The following is a 15,845-nucleotide window of genomic DNA, read 5'->3' as shown; positions in this document are numbered from 1 at the left end:
CCAGCTGTAGCAGGAAATCAGCTCCAGGGGGTGCGTAAACAAATGGGCGTGGCTGTGTGCCAATAAAACTTTATTTACAAACGCAGGCAGTGGACTGGCCTTGGCCGGCAGGCTGTGGTTGGATTTGCACGGCTCGAAATACATTACAAATTAAAACAAATCGATTACACATAATCTTTTGCTATGATCCTAATCTAATAACGATGTATAAGAACTGTGATGTGGCTAAAGAGCTGTTTCTTTTGGGTTTTGAGGAATGAAAAAAGAAAATATTTTCCTTTTGAAGACTTCAAATTCTTAAGAGATCCCACATGTCTACTCCAGAGAAAACGTGTTCCATTTCTATAACTGGTACGAGAATGCAAGACTTAGTAAGAGCCTCTCCCTGATAATTCTGACACTGACATGTGATCTCAGCACCATCTCATGGCCTCATCTCAGCTGACAGCAGGAACATTCCTGGCAGCCAGCCAAGCCTCAGAACACCTCCAAATTCCCAGCATGCATGGGGCTTCACGTTCTCCTTAACGGAGTGTGTCCTGTATTGGATTTTCTGATGGAAGCGATAAAAGGGGTGGAAATACACAAGACGTTCCGGCACGTGGATGCAGCAGGACGGCGTGGTTTAGAGCAGGGCTCTGCAATCAGACCAGCTCGCCTGGCCGCCTCGAGCCGTGCAGCTGCAGATGAGTCACTCTAGCTGTCTGGACCCTTGGTTTCCTCATCTATAAATTGAGAATCGCACCAGGACCTCCAGGGTTTTTGTGCGAAATCATTTAATCGTCATAAAGCACTTCGCATGGTGCCTGGCTAAGGCTTCCTAAGTGCCAGCGTTAATAGTTGTGTCTGCTGTGAGAAGGAAAAGCCTTGGCGTACACTCCAGCACGGTCCGCAGGGGCAGTGGTACTACCCGCAGAGGCTGCTACCCGCTGGTAACCAGCTGAGCGAGCTCAAGTCCCGACAGGGTGTCCGCCCGCCACACCACACCTGACTACAGTCTGGGACCCCTTCCCCTGCCGATGGCAGTCGCTGCTTCTCCGTGGCCACGGTGCCCGGCGCGGCGCGGGCTGGGAAAGCTGCTCCAGCGGGGCGGGAGGCACGGTCACTCACCAGGTTCATGATGAAGTACAGCTCGATGGACAGGTACACGATGAAGAAGACGCAGGACCAGGGGTTCCGGGAGTATGAGGGCATCATCACGTCTGGGAAGCTGCGTTTGCAGAGCGTCACTCACGGGGCCCGCGTCTGCCAGCCTCCAGCTTCTCTGACTGAGGACATCTCTCTTTCTGCCTTCCCAGCCCCATCCCGCCTCCCCCTGCTCTCACCCCACGGGCTTCAAGCGCACCAGGCTGCTCCCATCCCCCACTGAGAGGTGGAATATTCTGGGCCGAGTAGGAGAGAAAGCCCTGGGCACTAGCAGAGGGCAGGAGCCAAAGCAGAGCCCGCACTTACTTGGCGGTGGTCAGAAGGACGAACAGGCTAACGATGCTGCTCTCCAGGGTGCTGAAGTACTGTCCGGGAAAGGAGGCAGAAGGACACGTTAGTGCCAGCCTGGGAGCACAGGCTGCAATGGGCCACCTGGAGCACCCTGTCCTCCCCCCTCCTCCCCAGGAATCCCTAAGGAATGGCAGAGGGATGAGCAAACGTGGAGGCTGGAGGTGTCCGTCTTCTTGACTTCTGTGCTCCTGGCAGAAGCAGACAATGAATGGACTTTGGGACCTTTCTCTCAGAGAACTACATGTTTGCACAATTAGCTCGGTTCTCCTCCACTGCTCCTCCATCAGAATGTTCCCATGTGCCAACTCTGATCCTGGAAACGTCGTTCTTGGGACGGGAAAGGGGATCTCCTCGGTGCTCAAGGGACGAAATGGCTCAAGTCTGGGCGACGGGGACTCTCAGGGGCCATAAGCTGTGACGGGAAACCAGGCAGGGCGCCCTTCCTAATGTAGCTAGGGGGTCAGTCCAGCCACCTTGTCTGAGGGGAAAGCCCTCACGTAAAGGAAGAAACGGACGAAACATGGCGATTACTTACGGGGTCCGACGGGTTAGGAGAGAACAAGTAGAAACCTAGAAGGTGGTGGAAAACAGATCGAAAAGCGGGTTAGTGCAGAGGCCCCAAATCTAGACATCGAAAGGATTGGACCGACGACTGGAAACGGGAGCAGTGGGCTGAGGGGTGGCAACAAAGAGAGGTGGGGACGGTGGCACTCGAGAGGCCACCAGCTCCGCCTAAAGGGAGCAGGTGCTGCCGGGCACTGGGTAAATGCAGCTATTTGGAAATGTGGCCCCAGCACCATCGAGTCTATTATTTAAAAAGGCTGGAAGTCTGCATTTTCGTGTAAAAAACAAAAAAAAAACCAAACAAAAAAACCACCTGATTTTAAAATGTTGACTCAACATTTTCAGACCAAAGAAAACTCATCCACAGGTCGGTTTACTAAGCCTTTGGCTTTGAGACCACGACGGCCAAGTAACGATTCCACAAGGACCCCACTGCTCCCCTGCAGCCGAGGGTCCAGCATGAACACCACTCCTGTCCTCCCTCTTGGAATGGGCTACTCCCTCGAGTCCTAAAAACCCTGGGTGGGAAAAGGGAGAAACTCTGTCTGCGGGGGAAGTCAGCCCCCTCGGAGCACAGAGGGCGTTCCACTGGGACTGGGGTGAAGGGGAGGTGGAAGGGGAGCCAATGGCTCAGGACAGATCGGTCACAAGGGCCGGGGGCTGGCCTTAGAGTCAGGGCACGCTGGCTCCACTGTCTTCACCGTGCCAGGACCAGAGAAGGGACCTCGGGCTTCCTCACGGTGCTGCGCACCGTGCTCCGCTGTCCAAGCCCCGTGTCTGGGTGTGGGTGTGGGTGTGGGAACGCCTGGCCTCGTCTGAAGAGGCCAGGCCTCCTCGGGGTTAGAAAGGCCGTGGCCTTGCTCTTACATCTAGTGCAGCTGAAGCGTGCAGACCTTCATGTCCGCCATACGCTGCCGAGAAACCGCCGCGTGTGTACACCAGGAAACACACAAGAGTGTTGGCTGCAGTGTGACTTGTGATCGCGAAAAAGGCCCACCAACGAGAGGACAGATAAATAAATCCGGGCATGTTCACCATACTCCAGTGCAAAATGAACAAACAACGTCTCCGTGTATCCACACGGATAAAGTTCAAACAGATAATGTTGAGCGAAGAGCACCTTGGAGAGGGACACGTACGTTACGTTAACTATTTATATAATTTTTTTAAATATGCAAAGCATCAATACCATTTGCTTGTTGCTTCAGGAAACACGAAGTGAAACTATAAGACATGCCTGGCGATGCTAAGCTTAGGACGCAGTATCTCGGCGGGGTAGGGCACCGAGGTCATGATTAGATACGAAGGGGGCTTCCATTTCATTTCTAATTCTTCGTTTCCTAAGCGGGAGTCCACGGGTGTTCATATCATTCGTAAAACCTTTCTGAATTTCTCAGACTGTCAAAGTGAATTTCTCTTCCACTGTGAATTGCTTTTGGAGACCGCCTGGGTCCTGGGGCGCAGGGAACTCACCGAGGATGGCGAAAATGATCATGAAGAAGAGCAGCAGCAGGAGGATGTCCATGAAGGGTGGCAAGGACTGGAAGATCTGCCGGAGGTTGCTGGGGAGGAAGACAGGGCCGGGGCGGGGGGTGGTGAGGTGCCGGCGGGGCAAGGCCCAAGGAGCGCGGTCTGGGCCTCCTCAGTGGGGTGTGCTTTTGTCAAGACGGGAGCCTGGCGTGCCTGACTCACAGAACGCTAAATCCCATTGTGCCCTGGCTCGTGACATCCTGCTTAGTGTTGTCCTAGATGACTTCCACTCAGTGGGTGGCGGGGAGAACGGAGGCAGGTGTAGCACACGCAGCTGCCCCCTCCTGCCTACAGAGCCCAAGTAGGTGTGTGCCCTGCGGGAGACACAGGGAGCTAGCTGCAGAAGGCCAAGTGCATGGCCTTGGGCGCAAAGGTCAGCTTCCATGAGAGGTGGGAAGCATGAGGACAGTTCGGAGCCACCTAGTCTCAGGACTCTAGTGTCCGGTTCTGAGGATGGGCACAAAGAATGAATTGCAAGTCCATTCTCATCAACAGCACCCCAGCCAAGAGAGCTTCCGGATGGAGTCTTCAAAACTAAGTTTAACTCTAGGCTGATGGCCTGGTTTGAGTTCGGTCCCCTGGTATCGGGGGAGGTAGAGGACAGTCTGCTAAGTAACGTAAACTTTGCCAAGGTGCCTGCTTTAGGCCGCCGCTGCTGCTGCGTTCATGCAGATAATGTGCTCGGAGAGAGAAGTCAGCCCCAGAAGACTGTGGGTAGACGGGAAAGAGCCCTGGACCCAGAGTGAGGACACCTCACCTTCGGCTGGAACACCACCTTCCTCTGTGTGGGAGGAACGGCAGCGGGAAGTGACTGTGCTTAGATTCTACCACATGCAGGATGGATCTTATCGTTACTTGACTCACTGGGTCCTGCTCCACTGGCCCAGAGGTCCAGGCTGGGCCATGATAGCGACTGTCTGAGCAGCTCCTCCCCCAGGCCTTACCGCCGGACGCCACCGCAGTACCGACAGTCCACCAGGAAAATGCAGCGCAGTGCCCGGGTCACCCGCATGTGCGATGTCTGCCGTACCAACACCACGATGGCCTCGATGAACTGCACCGCCAGCACGGAGGTCTGGGGATGGACAGGCACGGCGCCGTGAGCTCCTCCAACTCCCGCCCCCCAACACCCCAACCTGAGGGCTGGCTAGATCTGCCCACTCTGGCTTCAAAAGACCCTTCCCTTCTCTTCAGCTCTCTCATACTCAACATAGAGCAGCTCCTAGAGAAGAGCCCTCAGTGTTCCCCCAGGAGACGAAACCTGAGAGGGATGCTCCCAGCAGCTTGTCAGATGGCATTCACTGAGCAAAACCGCCACTCTGCCCGGCCTCATCTACCCACCTCTCCCAGCTTGCACCGCAATGGCCGCTGAGGTCTGCAGTGCACCTCGACCTCCCATTCCTCGGGCTCTGGATCAGTGTGTGTGCTTTTTGCACCGCAAAGCTCCATTCTGACACATCCCTATTTATACGCCTCTCTGCTTCACAGACGGAAGGTGTCCAATACTGGTTACTGATCAGAGACGGCTTGGAGGCCAGAAGGAACTGGCTTTGAATCCCAACTCTCCAGAATTTAGACCCCATTCTCTCCTGGCTGGCCGGATGTGAAGCAGGAACAGGTAATATGTCCCTCGTAAAGGTTATCGTGCCAGCGTTCGGCACGCACCAAACACCAAATCACATCAGTCACTGTTGGTGTAACTGTGACATCCGGAGCACGGTGAGGACCGGCACCCCGTGACACTTCTAGGCGCAGAACGAGGCCCCCGGGGGGATTTGGAATTGGATTAGAGAGATAAGCTTGAAGGCGACGTGGGAAAAAAAATGCTTTAAGGAGATGGACACATCACCTTGACCATGGTCCGTTTGTGCCGGATGAAGGTGTGGAGGCCCAGCCACCGCAACTTCATGCAGAGCTCAAAGACGACCACCATCAGGGCGAACAGCTCCAGGGTCGCGTGGACCTGCGGCCAAAGGGTGTGTGGATGTGGCATCACCACGCCCCCCACGCCCCCCGCCACGTCCTGCCCACTGGAGACCACGCCCGACTGCCTCTTCCTCTGAGGGTGGAGATGGCGAGAGGGACTGCTCATCGGGGGTGCCGCCCACTTGGAGCCACGGCGCGGCCACCGGTCCTAAGTGGGACAACCAGGTGGTGCCCTCCCTGGACTTTAAGAGTGGACGGCATCACACAGAGACCGGGAGAAGAGCGTTCACTCCACAGGGGACCCCGGGCGAGGCCGGTGGGTCACTGCTGCTCCCAAGGCCCCTAGAACCTCCCCGGGGCCTCTGTTTTAAATCCAGTGGCAGTGTCTGCCCTTCCGGAATGTCCCCTTTCCGGCGGGCGTTAGCCCCCAGAGGGCGGTGGCTCCCGGCCGCCCGGCCACTCACGTAGATGCCCAGGCGGAGCGCGGGGACGGCGGGGGCCTCGCAAAGGGACAGCAGCAGCAGAAGCAGGGCGGTGGACAGCTCCATCAGGTAGAAGAGGTGGTTGTGCGCGAAGAGGTAGGCCGCCAGCGCTCGGGCGCTCTTGGGGTGGGTGAAGAACTTGTCGTTATTCTCGCCTTCCTGAAGAGACGAGAGCCGGGTGGGCGAGCGAGCCTCGAAGGCGCGGCGCCGGGGGTGCGCCCTGGGCCGGGGAGGAAAGGAGGCACCTCGGCGGGTGAGGGAAGATTCAGACCAGAGGTGGATGATGACGGAAAATCAAAAGTGTTATATCTTCACGAGACCGGTCGAAGGGCTTGCGGCTCCCTAAAAACCACTCGGGGGAACCAAAGAGTAAAACGTCGGGGAGAAAATAAAGAGACGTGCGCACGTGTGGTCCCCTCGGAGGCCACGTGCTCACGCTCAGGAGTGTCTGCGGAATGTAAGGAGCTGGGATGAGGGGGTCTGGGGGGAACGAGCGCGGGCGGCGTCCGCCTTCCCGCTCCTCTCTGGGTGACACTGAGAAAGTTCCCGCACCTTCCTCAGCTGTTAACGGGATGGCGCCAGACCTTCCTCAAAGGGCTCCTGTAAGACACCTCGGACGGCGTCTGGCACACGGTAAGCTCCCCACCCCACAGACACTAGCTATTGTTGTTATGTCATGAGGACGCTGAGAGAAAAGAGAAGCCCGAGGCTACCTCCTCCGTCCTCCTGCTGCGCTCAGGCTTCCCCGTAGCCCCCCGCTTCCCAACTTACTGAGCTAGTCCCACCTAATGTCCTAATAAAGCCCTGCAAAACGACGGGCCTTGCTCTTGATTCCTGCGCCCCGACGGTAACAGGACAGCGGCCAACCCCAACCGAGTGCCCACCAGACAGGGAGCCGTGCTCGGCCCCATGCCTGAGCCGGGGACACGCCCTCACTCCTGACGACCTCCCCTCGGGCAGGCACTAGTGTCACCCCCCAACACCAGACAGAGATGAGAAAATCAAGGCGCAGGGAGCTTAGTGCTGAGTTTAGAGAGCCAGACAGTCTGACTCCACCGCCCTCGCTCTGGCGGTCACTGGCCTCCTGCTGATGACGTAGGAAATAAACCGCAGAGCCTGGAATGGTCCGCTTGGGAATACAAGCAGGTGATGTTTGTATCGCTGACAGTCCCTATTAGGGTCGGCCTTCTGGGAGGCAGGCACAGGGTAAGTAAGGGACGTCCCATCTCATTCGGCTTCATCACACTGGCAGCTGACACTTAGTGAGTATTTATTTACGTGGCTAACGGTTTACAGAAGTCACCTTGCTTCGGTGTTTCTCAACTGGGAACAATGCTGTCCCCCCACCCACCCCGCCTGGCCTGGGGACATGTTAAGGTGTCACACCTAGGGGATGCTGTTGGCATCTAGTGGATAGACTCCAGGGATGCTGCTAAAGATTCTGCAAAGCACGGGACAGCCCCTCACAACAAAACGTTACCCCGCCCCCAAAGTCAAGGGTGCCGAGTCGAGAGAGCCTGCCTCCCTCCCTCCCAGCGCTAACGCTCCGAACTGCCACGCTTCCCACTGGCTCCATTTCCTAGAGGAGGCAAGCGCAGAGCCCAAATGTAAACCTAGGTCTCCCGGCCAGAGCCTTCTGGAAGCATTCCAGCTGTCTTGGAATGCAGTCAGACCTTCAACTATCCCGACTATTCCATGCTCCTGGTCCCCATCCTCACAGACCCTTACTCCAAGGAAGGTGACTCCAGCAAAAGTTGCAGCACAGGCTAACGGGAAGAACCGTGTCTGGGGCCAAGGGTGGAACGCGGTGCCCTGGACAGAGGTCTGGTCTGGTGAGCACCCGTGGCAGTCTGAGGTGGCTTCAGCTCGCCAAGCCCGTGCCAGAGAGTTGGGAAGGTGAGGGAAACTGTCAAGTCCTCATCTAGGCCGGTGCTTGGTACACACAGTAGGTGTTTAATGAGTGCTTGGTAGGATAAACCATTCCTTCAAGAGATCGACTCTCCAGGTCTCTGCCCAGTAGCTGGGAGGTGGGGACCTCTGACTTTAGCTGTGGTTTGCGGGGTAGCTCTGAGCAAGTCACTTCCGTGAAGCTGGATACGTCACTACCCTTACTGCCAAAAAATGGAGATAAAGCACAGACCGGACAGGGGCGGGCCCCACAAAGGAAACAAACGTCCCAGCAGTCAGTCAAAGGCCGGTCAGGCCTCACTCACAGTCCTGTGATCTGTGCTGGACTGCGGCTTAAGCCACCACTGCCATGGCCGAGTGTACACACAGGGTGGCCCAGGAAGCTTCTGGTTTGAATTACTAAAAAAACACAATTCTTGGATAATTTCTTCCCACAAAGAGCTAGGAATGAAGATCTGACCAGAGGATCTGACCACTGACATGGGGCGGGGAGTGATTTTAACGCTGGGACTTGGAATTGTCACCAAGGAGACGAAGGATGAGGTCCCCACCAACAAAGACGGAGTGAAATGTGACCCTTATCACTGGTTTCTGATCCCGACCCCAAGGAGAACTCTAGCCTTGCTTCCTGGCTGCTGCTGATCACAAACCAGATTAGGGAAAATGAAAAGGCAGGCCAGCTGTCCATGACTTCCAAGCCTTTGCTCTCTGCTCCCTGGGGCAGGAAGCCACACAGGAAACAAGAACTGTCTGGGAGGCTCAAGAACTGCTGAGCGCATGGCTCTTGAGGGTGAGTGAGCTAACGTAACGGGTCAAATGTGAGAAGAGAAGAAACTGCCGGACCAGGTATCCTCAAAGCAACGAGGGACCCGTTACCCAAGTGCACCCCCCGATCTGGTTCAGGGGCTCAGCTGCAAAGCAGGAAAAGGAAGACCATCTGCCGGCAGCTAAACCCACCTCCGGGAACAGCCGCAAACTGCTGCCCGCAGAGATCTGAGTTCTGCTTTGACTCTTTTAAAAATGATGCATTTTTGGTAAAATCGTACTGGGACAGCAGGAACGAGCGAGGCCAATTAAGATCATACACAGGATTAAAAGGTTGTAAAAATTCCATCAGCCAAAGACAATCGCCTCTGAGAAAAATAACTTCCCAGATGTAAATGGGTATCTGTGCAAACACACACACATACACAGGTATGCGCTGCTATATGCACATATATACCTATATATGTATGTATCTGTGTGCGTGCACACACACACACATATATATATATACATAAATGTTATGTAAAAATTATTACATTACAACTGCTATTCTGTAACCTCTTGTTTCCACAACCACAGGGCCCACTTTCAAATGGATACATGTGATTGGGTATAAAATGACACAACGATATACAGAAGAAAGAATATCCTAAGATGGATACTGTTTAAATCCACACTGTACAACTTACTAGCTGGATGGCTTTGGACTCATTTAGCCCCTCTGAGTCTCAGTCGTTAGTCTACAAAGAGGGAGATGATCAAACCGCCTCCAAGGGTTGTTAGAAAGATTAGCAAGGGCCAGCTAAAAATTAGATATTTTTATTACTGACATTCCCAGCTGCTTAAGGAAAGAAGGAAGTACCAGGTTGTCCTGAGTCCCCAAGGGCATTCTAATTCTGGGTTCTGACCCATCCCATGCGCTTATCTAGCACCTATTCAGCCTTGGAGAAGGTGACAGGGCATAGGGTGACCCTGCCAGATCATTAACAGGTGTGCCTGGCCTTGCTAAAATGCCACTAAAACATTTCTATTGACTTAACTTGAATCGAAACACATTTGTCAAGTAGTACAACTGGAGATGACGCTGCATAAAACATAGAAGCATAGAGACAACTGAACAATCATCGAATAATTGTCTGGTTTTAATTAAATCTTTAAAAAGTAAAATAAATATGTGCAAATCTATGTATTAATCTTAAATAATGTTGACGGTGTCTGCCTTAGCTGAAAGATTTTTTTTCACATCCCCTTTGTACCTAAGCTGATTGTAATGAGCATGTATTACTTACTTACATTTTAAAAAGTTTTTTTTTCTTTTTACGAAAACAAAACAAAACAAAACAAAAAAGTACGAAATAGCAAGCATGAAAGCGGCAGCAACTTAAACAGGAGAGGAATAGAGATTCTGAGTTCCCCACGCTGGGTCAGCAAACCCCTGCTACGGTATTAAGCATATGAAGAAGTCCCCCCGAGAACTGGCCTCTCAGTGTGCCTCTGAGAAGAGGGAGCGAGGCAGGGAAGGCCAAGAGGACAAACTCCGGGGACCTCAGGGGCAGGTGGAGCCATATACCAGGTGTCACGTGACAAGCCCACATACATCCACCTGCCCGGGTACGGGCATGAGCATCCACCTGAGACGCGCATGCGCGGAGCGCTGGAGCCGGAACTGAATTTCTGGGCATCCGACGGAGCCCCAGCTGCCCTACTCCACCTGCGGGCGCCGAGAAGGGCCAGGTGGTCGTGACCCGGAGATGCTCACCTGGAGGTAGATCGCTGCCTCTTGATAATTCATCTCCCAGTTGTGTGTGGTGGGGCTCGAGGGGAAACTGTCGCCCTCTGAGCTCAGACTGGGGGCCTGGGAATCGTGGACGGCGTAGCTGCCTCCATCTGCGTTGGAAGAGGAGAGACAGAGTCACTTACGACCCGGGCTTAGGAGAATAAAGACACCGTTCGCCAGAAGAAAATGCTGGCAGTCGCCTCATGTGCCAGTGCTCCGTCCCACGTACTGGGACAGCAAGCACGAGCGAGGCCAATTAAAAATATTTTCCTTTCTCTTGTTAAGTGAAAAAAAGCAAGTGCGAAAGAGCACACAGAGTCTGCTATCTTGTGTGTTAAAAAGGGGCGGGAATAAGAAAACACACGGCTCTCCACTTATCTCTACAAAAAGAAACGGGAAGGATAAATCAGAACTCGATGAAACTGGCTACCCACGAGAGGAGTAGGGAGCGGGGTAGAAGTGTCACTCAACGGGAGCGACCTTTTTGTTTACTGTTGACTTTTGGGAGCATGGAAATATTCTACTTAAGTCTAAAAAAGGAAAATGCTTGGATTTGTTCCTTGGCGCAGGGTCGTCTGCTGCTGTTACCCGCTGACACCCATGCCCTCCTTTCCACTGCCCCATCTGCCTTTGGAGAATGTGCCTTGGCGCCAGCAGGCCTGTGCCAGCCCTGGCTCCAGGCAGGTGACCCAAGTACCAGGAGAGCTACTCACCTCCCCTGGACAGGGATGGCTGAAACTGGGACTTTCCCTGGGCCGGTTAGGAGGGAGGGGCTCTCTCCCCGTTGACGCTGAGGGCCGCCTCTGCCACCACGTGGGGAAAGCCTACCCCAGAAGGACGCCGACGGAGAACAACACGGTGACACAGGGAACCCGAGTTTGCAACCTCGGGACCAAGCTATGCCCGAAATCTTAGTGTTTCCCAAATCTGAGCCCATAAAGATCCCGTTTACACTCAAGCCTGTGTGCGAGCTGGGTTTGTCACAACACTCAGGTGTCTCTAGGGATACGTAGTCAGCAATGGCACTGACGAAAGACCCTCAGCTTGTAAACGTATTGGGAAGAGCATTTAGGATGAGATTTCGGTTCCCTATAATCCGCGCTCTAAATAAGCCACTTATCGGGGGGTGAAGAATCACGTTTCGAACCTATCGCGTGGCAGATTTTATTTTCCGCAGAGGGTCACAGCATTCTCTTTCGTCCTCCACGCCTTCTAGAATCGTGCCACTTTCCTACAAAGAGGGAGAGCCTGTGTCTCCTCCTCCAAGGGGCCAGCCTTTGCGACTGCTTTAACCGATAGGGGATGGAGGGCATAATGCTTATGACTTCCGAGGCTAGGTTATCAAAATGCTTCCACCTTTTTCTCCTGTGACCCCTGCTCTTGGAACCCAGCCACCATGTTGAGGAAGCCCACGCAGCTGGTGGAGAGGCCCGCGAGAAGATTCGAGGTCCTGTGGCCACTGCCCAGCTGAGCTCCCAGCTGACGGCCAGCACTGAACTGTCAATCAGTCGAACGAGCCATCTCAAAAATATATGCTGCAGCCCCAGTTGAGTGTCCAAGCTGACACTGTGGGGAGCAGAGATGCTGTCCCTTCACCACCCCTCTCCTCCCCCCCCCACCCCCGCCACACCAAACTGTAGATTCACGAGCAAAGTAAGCATGTATTGATGATACCATTCCTTATTGAGCATATGTTCTGGGGTGGCTTGTTAAACAGCATCAGATATCTGATATCTAAGTACTTTATACCAGTCGACCTATTTAATTCTCACGAGAGTCCTTTGGAGAGGTAATATTATGATTGCCACTTCAGTCTTGGGGAAACGAAGGTGCAGACAGGCTGGGGACCTCCCGAGGTTGTGCAGCTAATGAGAAGCAGGGCTGGGAGACCAACCTGGGCTGCTCAGCTCCGATGCAGGAGTCTGTGTGCCTCTCAGGAGGGGGAAAGACAAACAGGTGACAGGGTACTGCGGAAAGGGCCGAAAGCTCAGCAGCGGCTCCATCACTGAGCTGGAGCTACAGGCAGCAGGTGGGACATCCGGCTGCAGCTTGCACTTGATAATGCTGGCCCTTCTCTACCCAACACCAACACTTCCCCGCTCTGATCCCGGGGCCCATTTCTGAAGGAACGAAGCCCCAGGCGGAGAGAGGAAATCTGAGCGGCCACAGGCAGGCAGCTGGACAGTGCTGCGATCTCGTGTGCCCACGCCCCGTCCTCTGCCACCTTCACACGCCATGACAGAAGCTGGTGTCTGAGACACAGCAGTCCTAAGTAAAATAAATAACAGTGTGGGTAGGCGGTGACGAGCTGGCACAGATGGCAGTGGACATCGGCGCCTTCCCCGGCTCTTACTGTTCCCTCCGCCCTACCCAGGATCTCTAAGGCTGGTCTTTCCACCTCTCAGGTGTCCACCCAAACACTGTCCTCTCAGAGGCTGCCTCTGGCTTCCCCCCGGAAGTCACCTCACCATCACACTCAGTTCTCCTCCTGGGGCTGTATCGCCCTCTGGCAGGGCGTTTATTTATCTATGGGTCCGTTTACTGCCTGTTTCCCTGCCTGAAATGTCAGCTTCAAGAGCTCAGGGATTTTTGTCTTGTTCACCGAGGTGTCCCCAGAGCTCAGAATAGCGCTGGGCATGACATACAAAGTGTTCCACAAATATATCTGAATGGAAGTAAGAAGCAAAGCTCTTGCCCTAAAAATCCCAGAAGCATACTCCCATGGGACTCTTAAAGATGGCCAGTGTCTGGAGGGCAGAGCAGGAGGAGCCACTAGCAGGGCTTGGTGGCAGACCCCACCTGGAGTGCAGGGGGGGGGGTGCCCGAGGGCATTCAGAAGGGGTGTGACATGATCTCTGTATTTTCTAAAGATCATTCTTTTAAAGATTTGTTGAAGAGGGACTGTTCTGTATAAAAGTAATTCCGGGCAGAGCCTTAAAAGGAAAAATGGAATATGACTCAACTGCTGGTGGGGGAGGGGGTAGGAGAATGGAGACTTCTCCCCTCCAGGGTGGACTTTGTTCTGGCTTCTAACTATTCTACCTTGCACTCGCTCAGAACACAGGCCTTGGCTTGGTTACTAGGTCCCAAAAGGCAAAGCCCAATAGCTTGTTTGTGACTCTTACGTGGGGGGAGGGCTCAAAGGCCCTAGATGACAAGGGCCACTGAGGGGCTTTTCGAGAAAGCCACAGGTAATTTCCAAGAGCCCCCTTCACACCGGCCTGAGTGGCTCATTTAGGGATTATAGAGAGGGCCCTTGGGGGGCCGGGAGCCAAGGTCCTTCCCTGCCTTTCATGGGCAGTGAGGCATGAGGCGGCGGTGGCAGACTTAGGCCAAGTCCAGAAGCACTGTGAGTGCATCGCAAGAGGTGGGGGCGGGGGTGCCGGTGGGGTCCAGTCAGGTGGGCTCCAGTCCCATTCTGTGTGCCGGCCCGGCCCTCACACTGGTGATTAGCAGAGACCGAGTAAGAATCGACACATGCGACATAGGACTTTGGCACCGTCCTCGCCCAGGGCAGGCCGGGTGCTTCCGGGAGAGCTGGGAAGGCAAGGTGGAGGCGTACCGCCAGGGCCCGGCAGGAGGAGACCGGACGACCTCACCACGGGGCTGTCAGGGAGCTGGCCCTCCGCTGCTTCTTCCAGGAGGATGATGGCTGGTCCTCGCCTTGGCACGGCCGCCTTCCCAGGCGGCAGCTGGGTCGGGAATGGAGGGAAGAAGGGAAATAGACGAGCAGCGGGCAGGAGGGTGTGAGCGGCCATTTTCCTGGCTCTCACAGTAAGCCAGCTTCTGCCCTCCCAGGAGGGTTCAGAAGGGCCCGAGGAAGCCTACCGGGAACGTTCTTGGCAACCAAGATCCCACTCTGCGTCTCTGGCTACAAGTTCCCCAAAGGGAAACATCTCGTTCTGCCCTTCTGTGCCTTAGGCAGAGCGCATGCGTGTGAAAACCGGCCTGCAGCCTCTCAGGTCTGCAGGCCGCCGCCGCTAAAGATTGATTCAACACCGTGTACCTCTTAACTACCCTCCCTGAATCCTGGCGATCAGCCCCGGAAGGAGGTGAACGAAAATCACTGGCAGGAGGAGGAACTGAAAGAAACCCCTGAACTGACCCGCAGGCACTAGAATACAAAAACAATAACAGAAACACTGCCTCAAAGCACGAGCGAAGTTCCCCATCCAGAGGACAGGCAGACAGATCAGGATGACCTGTTTGCACAGATGGTAACGCTTCCTCCATGCTGATGTAACAGGGCCCAGACGCTCCCTGCAAAACAGCTGGCTGCTTTGCATGCAGCCTCGGAAACAGCCCTGCGGGGAGGCCACATTTCCCCTTCGCTGGAGCACAGCATGCAGCAGGGATCCTGGTGGTGCTGGGTAAATAGAAGCAGTTTCCATATGCCAGCCATAAAGCTGCACCAGGGAGGAGAGGGGAAGCACAGGCCGAGGGGAAGGCCTCTGTGACCCCGCTCCCACCCAGCCGAGAAGGGTCTGCTGAGCTGGATCAACCGCTGCGTCCTTCCTTTGGGTGGGGGGCAAGAGGTTGCTCTGGATTTTAAAAGGCCCATGAGCTCCTTGGGTGAGGCGGCTCAGATCAGAAAGAATACGAGGCAGTGACTGTTACGGGAAGGTTTATACTGAGGACCCTACACCCAGTGCGGCCCTCACTCCTTAATTCTCATTCTCTTCTGTGTACACGATCTCACGCCTTCTCAACACACACACACACACCCACACACACACACACACACACACACACACCCGCATGCACATCCTCTTCGAGACAAAAGTAGCCCTGGTCACCCAAGTTCACCCCTAGCTGTGACCCTCCCCTCCCCCATTCACAGTCTTCATCCCCAGAGCCTTCATCCACGAACTGGGACCAGTGCCAACCGTGCTCCGGGCATTGCAGAAACAAATGCCGGAACCCGCAAAGCACTCGGAGCCCCCCGGAAACCCGTGCCCACCAGAACGACAACGAGCAATCGCCCAACCGTTCACCAGTTGTCACTGAGAGCCCCACTCCATGGGAAAAAAGCTTGAAGAGGAAAATAAACCAGAGTGACACTGATGAGTTTTCCAGGCGTGGCGTCGTCACACTGCTTTCATGCCGGCTGGCTCTGCAAAGGCCCCCAGATAAACACTGGGCAAGAGACACTTTGCTGAAAACAAGCAGAGTGCACGCTTCCTCTTGCTCAGGCCTTCTCTTGCTGCTGACCGGTGGCAAGATGGTGTGGGAGGGAGACCCGCGTCACCGATGCAGTTGGTACAGGCTGCACACCCAGGCAGAGCCCGGGCCAGTACACTGACCTCCAGAAAGGCAAGAACTGGCACGGAGCCCTCCCAGTTGAATCGCTGGCCTCGAGCCCAAAACCTGTCCTGCCAAAGGCTTAAGCCAGAGGC

The 15,845-nt window shown here is 54.7% G+C and overlaps 1 protein-coding gene across 4 annotated transcripts in view; it reads right to left on the bottom strand.

The window, feature by feature from the left end:
- TPCN1 (two pore segment channel 1) overlaps positions 1–15,845 on the bottom strand; it is a 50,265-nt gene that overhangs the window by 17,240 nt on the left and 17,180 nt on the right. For all 4 annotated transcript variants that reach the window (XM_039868200.1, XM_039868201.1, XM_039868203.1 and 1 more), the window contains exons 3-10: positions 10,432–10,559; positions 5,982–6,158; positions 5,441–5,554; positions 4,536–4,666; positions 3,535–3,623; positions 2,033–2,067; positions 1,453–1,511; positions 1,111–1,210 (exon numbers count right to left, since the gene is read on the bottom strand). In XM_039868200.1, coding sequence (XP_039724134.1) covers positions 1,111–1,210; positions 1,453–1,511; positions 2,033–2,067; positions 3,535–3,623; positions 4,536–4,666; positions 5,441–5,554; positions 5,982–6,158; positions 10,432–10,559 — 833 coding nt within the window. The remainder of the gene's footprint in view (positions 1–1,110; positions 1,211–1,452; positions 1,512–2,032; positions 2,068–3,534; positions 3,624–4,535; positions 4,667–5,440; positions 5,555–5,981; positions 6,159–10,431; positions 10,560–15,845) is intronic.

This window comes from Pteropus medius, unplaced genomic scaffold (genome assembly GCF_902729225.1).
Source record: "Pteropus medius unplaced genomic scaffold, Ma_sr-lr_union100, whole genome shotgun sequence".
Taxonomy (NCBI): domain Eukaryota; kingdom Metazoa; phylum Chordata; class Mammalia; order Chiroptera; family Pteropodidae; genus Pteropus; species Pteropus medius.
The sequence above is the reverse complement of the archived record's forward strand: the minus strand, read 5'-3'. Positions and strand labels throughout refer to the sequence as shown.